At 43.2% G+C, this 8,049-nt stretch overlaps 1 protein-coding gene across 1 annotated transcript in view; it reads left to right on the top strand.

Moving 5' to 3' along the window:
• COL22A1 (collagen type XXII alpha 1 chain) overlaps positions 1–8,049 on the top strand; it is a 221,056-nt gene that overhangs the window by 127,260 nt on the left and 85,747 nt on the right. Inside the window, exons 20-22 of the mRNA XM_009637043.2 lie at positions 1,124–1,153; positions 2,020–2,073; positions 2,997–3,050. Coding sequence (XP_009635338.1) covers positions 1,124–1,153; positions 2,020–2,073; positions 2,997–3,050 — 138 coding nt within the window. The remainder of the gene's footprint in view (positions 1–1,123; positions 1,154–2,019; positions 2,074–2,996; positions 3,051–8,049) is intronic.

The raw sequence follows: 8,049 nt of genomic DNA, 5'->3' as shown, positions 1-8,049 counted from the left end.
GGCGTGGGGTCCTCCCCGGGCTGCAGGTGGGGATCTGCTCCCCCGTGGGCCTCCCTGGGCTGCAGGGGCACAGCCTGCCCCACCATGGGCTGCCCCAGGGGCTGAGGGGAATCTCTGCTCCGGCGCCTGGAGCCCCTCCTGCCCTCCTGCGGCACTGGCCTGGGGGGCTGCAGGGCTGCTCCTGCTCCTCTCACATCCTCTCACTTCTCTCTCCCAGTTGCTGTCTCCCAGCATTTTTTTCCCCTTCTTAAATACATTATCCCAGAGGTGCTGCCACTGTTGCTGATGGGCTCAGCCTTGTCCAGCAGTGGGTCCATCTTGGAGGCGACTGGTGTTGGCTCTGTCAGACACAGGGGATGCTTCTAGAAGCTTCTGACAGAAGCCACCCCTGTGGCTCCCCGCTACCAAAACCTTGCCACACAAACCCAATACATTAAAAAAAATATTGGATTAAAATTAGGAAACAGCACTCTTGGACTATTGGTCAGAATCATTAAAGGGCCACTGAGACCAGCAGCATTAACTGTAGCACTGTGCCAAAGAAGGACTCGGCCCTAAAGGCAAGAATGAGAAGCTCCCTGGTCCTCCGGAGAAAGGCAGAAGACGATTTCCTTACCCAGTATGTGGTAGAAAGCAAAGGAGGGAGAAAGAGAGAGCCTGGAAAAAACCTGTTTGGGTAAAAGCCTTTTACTGTCCTGCTTAAATGTGAAATTAGTGATGTGACAGTAGTTGCCAAGAGGTTTTGAAAGATATGTATAAAACCTGAAGATGAGCCTAAATTTCCAGGAGGTAGGTAGAAAACAGGCTGAGAAGACTGACAGCTATCAGTCACAGCCACGCTGGCTTGCATCAAGGAGCCGAAGGATGGTCTGAATCATGCACCATATCTGAAGTCAGCCTGCTGTTTTTATGATGCCTTTTCCATTCAATATGACTTTGTAATTTAAACCAAGACAAGAGCCAGTCTTGTCAGCAGGAATTGAGGAGCTGTAGCAGTTAGTGTGCATCTCGAGGGAATGGCGAGGGGAGAAAATTTACACTGTGGGGGGACCACCATACCCTTGGCACCTTCTGTGTTGTCTTTCCTCTTTTTCTCCTTTGTGACTCTGCGTTTTCATTGCAGGTGCATACTGAAGGCCCAAAAGGAGAGCGAGTAAGAGAGATTCAATATCTATTCTTCCTTTGGAAGGATGTTTTTATGTAGTTCAACTGCCTGATAGATTAGATTTTGCTTTAAAATAATGCTTCAAAATTAAGGTAGGTAGAAGCATTGTCAGGACATTAAGAAACAAGTTCTCCTATTCACAGTGGAGAAAGTAAACGCAAAAGGAAAAAGGGCAATGTACTCTTCAGGTGCGATGAATCTAACATAAATGAGGAGTAGAAACTGGAGAGAGCCAGCTATACAATTCTTTAAGTCCAAGGATGTGTTAATATAAAAGCCAAACTATATTATGCTGAGCTTGTCTCTGAACATGGGCACTCAAATAGGGCAAAGACGCCAGTTGCTTCAGTCTGTTAGTCCTGTATACAAATAGAATTTATTTATTTTTTTTATTTTATGTTGGTAGTTGTGTAGTTTTTATCTTACTGCTATTGAACCTAATGATATGCATCATATAAATTATATTTAAGCTCTTCACAGCTGTGCTGGCTCGGGGGAAATGCCTGTGGAAACTGTTTTTGCAAGTTTTTCTCCACCATTGAACCCCAACCCACAGCGTTTTGCTGGAATATCCAGGATAGTCCAGTGTCTTCAGTAGAGTTACCATCTTTGAAAAAACAAAGAGCCAGTTACGGATAAATGCCTGCTGAGTGTGGGCGGATCAGCCTGTGTGCAGTCTAATGAGTGCTGATAATTCAAGTAGCTGAAGGATTAAGGAGAAGACCAGCTGGTCACTGCACTTATGAGGAAAGGGGTGGTATAGGTCCTGTAAAGATGGCCAACACGAGTAATGTGACCATATAATTTTTCATACAGATATTTTAACACTTTTTTTAAAAAAAACATTTCTGTAGGGAGAGCCTGGGCCACGAGGACCACAAGGCCAACCTGGACTTCCTGGACCTCCAGTAAGTTGTTTCCCTCACCACTTGCAATTCCAAGAAACTGCAACTCAGACTGGTATGAGGCATACATGCAAAATCTTATACATCATTCAGGCACTAAGAACTTAACAGTCCTCCCAGCCTCCTCTTTTCTTCACTGCTGAGAGGGGGTCTCCTGCTGTGGATGGCCACTCTGAACATATGGAGGTGGCATCCAGGACAGAGGCAGTCATTGCACAGAGGCAGAATTTGCCTCAAGGCTGTTGTCATGCAGAACCTGATTGTTTTTCTAATTCTAATGTTCTGAAGAGCTGTATGGGCGTTCAGTGCATCTGAGAGAGGCACTCACTGGTAACTTGTAAGCTATCATGTAATGAAGGTCAGAGAATGGTTGCTGTAAAAGGGATTGGCTTGATGCCACAGGCTCCTGGCTAAAATATTTTGTTGATGAAAAATAAGAGTGTGTTTGTGTTTCAACACAATTTTTGCAAGAATTTTCACATGCCAGCATTCTTACTTTTGACTTAATTTAAGCTTATGCTTATAAAGCTTTAGCTTTATAACCCAACTCTGCAGGATATCGCAGTTCAGACTGTCACTGCTGCCTTGTTTGCAAATACTCTGTATTTTCTCACTTCTGAATTGTTTGTGGTGTTTCACTGTTGATTGGGTTTTGAAAATTGGTGGCATTGTGAAGATGCGTTACTTAAGTAAATCTGGTTTTAATTATGTCGTGTAGTTGTGTGCTCTGTATTTAATTCAGGGCATTGTCACTTTTCTCTATCCTGTTTTCTTATTCTCTTCTGCTCACAGGACAACATAGTTATCAGGTAAGAGTTGTCTAGGTAGCCATGCAGTAACAGTAGCACAAACCAGCTAGGAAGTGGTTATGTAGTTAATTAATTTTTCTTACTCAGTTAACTTGCTAAAACTTTTCACTTTTAAAGGGAGAGGCTGGTCTGGAAGGCAAGCCTGGAGTCCCTGGTCTACCAGGTCTAAGGGTGAGTTGCTGGTTTTTTTAAAGTAATCCTCAAGAGGCTGGGGACAGCTTTTCTCAATAAGATTTGACCCACTTTACATAAACTTTTCTATTTATTTAAGGATCCTGAGGGTCCAGCTCCTTTCCTCTGTTCCTTCTGTATGGTCCAGAAACTTTCAGTCCACATATTGTATGTGGTGCCCTGTGGGACCCTAGGACAGTTTCTTTCTTGTTATTTGCTCTCCTGTCTTTCTGTCTGCTCCTTGCTGCCAAGAGGACTCTTGATATGACTCTGAGTGTGTAGAAACACTAGTAATATGGACTAGTAATATGGAAAGTTCAGAGAAATGCTGTTGTCCTGGAAGTCAAATAAAAGCAAAACCACGTACAATGCTTATTACTTTCTGTTCTGTTTGGTCTGTACTCGTACAGAAGCTCCCACAAAACGGGAGCTGGTGTACCATTCTCCACCAGGAACTTAGAGAGTTTCCTCTTTTAAAAAAACAAAATATTGGATTTTCTCTGACTCAGAGTTATGTCTTGAAATATTCAAGTACTGACAAAAAGTAAATTTCATAGTGGGCTTGATCACATTACATGAATGCTCTGAACCTGCCTTTCCTTGCTTCAGCCCATCTCAGAACATCTCACTCGAGAACAGATAAGGGTGGAAGTGAGATACCTGTTTAACCTTTGCGGAGGCAGTCACTTCAGTCTCAGTACTGCTGTTTGATGGGTTACTTCTTTAAGTAGTCATGGAGACTTGATCATTAGCTTAATCCATAGAGGAGGCTGTGGGGGTTGCCTGTAATGCTTTGCACTTGAGTAAGCACCAGTGTTGTTAAAGACTGGGTGTGAAAGAGCTAGTTGTGAGAATGGGAGGCTTATGGGCAAAGGACAGTACAAGGAAGAAATATATTCCTTGGTGGGTAGTTTTCTACAGACTTTCCATTGAAATGCATGATATTAAATTGAGCTGTAAGCTTGGCTTTTAGGAATCTTCTTCTTGGGAAGATGGGCCATGCAGTCTCATGTTAATGCCACAGTGGAAAAGGGCATTTACTTGTTTTCTTGTACTTTTCCAGTCTGTGGAAAATTTCACCTTATCACTTTAGCAAATAACTGTGCCATGCTTTACTTATGCGTTGACAAGCTCTGGATTGTCCTGGTTTTAAAGCCTGCTGTGCAACATTGTTTCTTGAATAAGATTAATAGAACGTATTAGCTGGGTAAAGGACAGTGATCTGTCAGGGTCTGCAACAGGACACAAAGTGCTCCTGCTAATGATCATTTGATTAGAGATGTCATTTGATCCATACTGTCTTTGAATGTTTCCCTAGACTCTGTTGTGTCTAGCTAGTTAGACTTCTCCTAAGGGTCTTTATTAGTCACCAGACATCTTAGGTGGATAGCTTTTTTTTTTTTTTAATTAAAGGCCATTATTCAATGACTGAATACATGTGATGAATCAAAGTCCTGAGTCCTGGGCTTGGTGGATCTACATGGATAACCTACATGTGGGAGAGAGAACAGATACTACTGATTCACCATTAGTACAGTTCTTGACAAAGCACAAATATAAATCCAGGCATTGATTACCATCTTACATAAATTTGGCTGCAGGAAGCATTTCTCTAGCCAGGCTTAGAAGTTAATATGCCAAGAATGGAAATCTCCTCAAATATCTGTTTTAGTCTAGTTTTAAATAACTGGATGTGAGGTGAGAGCAGGCTCTGAAGCCACAGCTCAGAGCTGTAGCAAACCCTCTTGCACACACCCAAACAAGAAGGTTCTCTAGTAGCATAGCTCAGCGATGAGGACACGGCCAGGGTGTCGTGGTTTAACCCGGCTGGCAACTCAGCACCACGCAGCCGCTCGCTCACTCCCCCCTCCCTCAGTGGGATGGGGGAGAGAATCGGAAAGAAAATAAAAGGTTAGAGCCGAGGGCTGAGATAAAGACAGTTTAATAAGAGAAAATAATAATAATAGTAATAATGAGAATGGTAACAGAATATACAGAATATACAAAACGAATGATGCACAATGCAATTGCTCACCACCTGCTGACCAATGCCCAGCCCGTCCCGAGCCGCGAGCAGAGCAGGAGAAGCTCAAAAAGTCCTTGAGTAGTCTGAGCACTACTTGGCAACAGCTGAAAACATCAGAGTGTTATCAACATTCTTCTGGTACTAAATCCAAAACACAGCACTATGTTAGCTACTGTGAAGAAAATTAACTCTATCCCAGGTGAAACCAGGACACAGGGTCATGATGCCTCAGTTTCATTTGTGGCTCCAGCCCTGGCTGGTTGTAAGGCTTGGCTTGTTGCTTGGATATTAGGAAAAAATTCTTCACTGAAAGGCTATCAAGCACTGGAACAGGCTGCCCAGGGAAGCGTCTGAGTGACCATCCCTGGAGGTATTTAAAAGGCCTGTAGATGTGATGTTTAGGCACATGGTTTAGTGATGGACTTGGCAGTGTTAGGTTTACGGCTGGACTTGACCTTAAGGGTCTTTTCTAACCTAAATGATTCTATGATTCTAATCTAAACAATTCATATCTCTTCACCTCTGCCCCCCTGTAAATAAGGGTGGGAGTGCAAGGCTATACAAGTATCTGAGCAAACCAAGCAGCCAGAGCAACGGTGTGAGCGTGGGTTTGTTTATCACTGAGCACGTTCCCCAGCACACCTTTAGGTCATGTCAAATGGTTGTCTCCCATAAATGTCCCTGCATTGCAGGATGACTGTATCTGGCAGGCTGGATGGCAAAGGCCATCTTCTTTTGTGAGAAGGGGAGTTTAGCTGCATGAACACAAGCTCCTGTGCTCTTTGCATGTGGAGCCCTGGCCCATTGTATTTAGCACAGATGTAGCCGCCTTCACTGCAGTAAGGACAGAAAAATCAGACCTAGCTAGAGGCAGATTTGGGACTGCTTTTCAGTATTGTTAGCAGACCTGTGCAGAACAGATGAAAATCACTAACCATCTGCTTGGCTGGTTCCTCTGCTGGGGGAGGTTTCCAGACATGATGCTACATCAACTTATATCTCCTGAAAATTTGGTTCTTGGAGTACTTTATAATTGTTCTGCACTACTATCTTGTAACATAAGTGTTGTGGGACAGATTACAATGCAAGACTGACTTTAGGACCCTCTCAAGTAATACACTGCAAAGGGGCTGATGTAAAACTGTTACTGTTTTGCAGTATGAGTCAACTTCAGTTTTGCTTTTCGTCAACCAAGACATAAGTGAAGTTGGCACATACACAGAGCCCCTGTCCTGACACAGGGATGCAGATATGACCATTTGTTGGAGTTCTCAGAAGCCTGCAGTACTTTAGTTAGCTGTAATGCAACTGGCACGAACTACTAATGGACTAAAGATGTGGTTGGAACCATTCCATAGAGGAATTCATGTCCCATAACACAGTCCACTGGAAGTGAAGGATTCTGAGCCATGGCAAGGACAGAGGCAATGTTGGCTGGTGTTAGAAACATGATGCAGGAGCCACCTACACAGTGTGTAGATTTCATAGAAGATGACATACTGCGCCAAATACCCTAGTGACAGTTTGGCTGACAGGAATAGGGTCATACATTTTGGGAAGATTTCTAGGAAAAGAGGAAGTATGATATTCTTTTAGCCTGGAGTTGCTGTTCCTGCTATTGCTGAAGAAATAAAAGAATACATGGGATAGTACAGTTGCCAATAAACAAGGCATATTCTTTATAGAGTCATCATTTATGTTACAGTAAAAAAAGCATCAGTTTCATTTCTTAAGATGGCTACTGCAAGCTTAATCTGTCATTTAAATGCATTTGTTGTACTTGCATAAAAATTTTTCCATCACCTCTGCTTAGACTGCACATTTCTTGGAGCAGTTGCAGAGTCTTCTGCTAATGTGTGGTACAAGTATGGCTGAATAACCAAGTGGGGTGAAGAAGCCCTGTCATCAGGGTTCTTCTGGCCTTGGTATTACAGATTACTTAAAACCATGTTCCAGATTGCTTAATACCATGCTAAAACCAAGAACCAGGGCTCAGTATTGGGGACAGATTTGCTTAATATTTTTATCAATGATCTGGATGAGGGGATTGAGTGCACCCTCAGTAAATTTGGAGATGACACCAAGTTGGGTGGGAGTATTGATCTGCTTAGGGACATGGTTTAATGGTGGACTTGGTAGTGTTAGGTTAATGATTGGACTCGATCTTCCAGGTCTTTTCCAACTGAAATGATTCTATGAGTCTATTTTATGTCTCTGTTGCCTTTTGAGGGCTTGCCACCAAACCAGCTTTGCTGTCTGCAAGCACTGAGAACTTCAGATACAGCCCATCCACACCCAGCAGCTCACCTCCAAACAGTTTAAAGCAGCACCTTGTTACTCTCAGACAAACTTCCCAGAAGTTGTTCAAGAGATCAGCATACTCACAGATGTTCTGAACAGCGTAATAGTTGCTGGTGAGTCACAGAAAGTGTGCCTGAAGGCTGGGATTTGCTGCTGTGCAGGAGGATGGGGTCTGAGAGAGCAGGGGACAGACTGAAGAAGACATTACAAGATCCTAGTTGGCATTAGAAAAAGAAAGGCTCCTGAGATGACTGAAGAATTTGATAGAGCATCTTCCTAATGTTTTATTTAGAAAAAAATGAAACCAGACATATTTGGGGGCAAAGAGTGAAAGGGGTGTTGTGCTTTAAAAAGAGCTGATGGTGTTCTAGAGACGTGATTGCCAAATTTATCATAAGCTAAGCTTGCTGTGTGTGAACCTCTCCCTCCTGCAGCCCATTCCCAGGAGCTCCAATATGGAGTGTGTGTTTTCAATGTAATTATAATAAGGCACGCTCACAAACATAGTTCTTTAACGTGGAAAGCTATTTGGAGGGCTGCTTACACTTTTGGGGAGTGGCTCAGTAGTGGAAACACACTAAGAGGAGCATAAACTGGGAAGATAGATCATGTTCTGGGCATTTAAAAGCACTTCTCTGATAGCTTTCTTTAGTTGCAGGTCTTGAAGTGTTT

This window comes from Egretta garzetta, unplaced genomic scaffold (genome assembly GCF_000687185.1).
Source record: "Egretta garzetta isolate BGI_Z169 unplaced genomic scaffold, ASM68718v1 scaffold74, whole genome shotgun sequence".
In the NCBI taxonomy this organism is placed as follows: domain Eukaryota; kingdom Metazoa; phylum Chordata; class Aves; order Pelecaniformes; family Ardeidae; genus Egretta; species Egretta garzetta.
The sequence above is the reverse complement of the archived record's forward strand: the minus strand, read 5'-3'. Positions and strand labels throughout refer to the sequence as shown.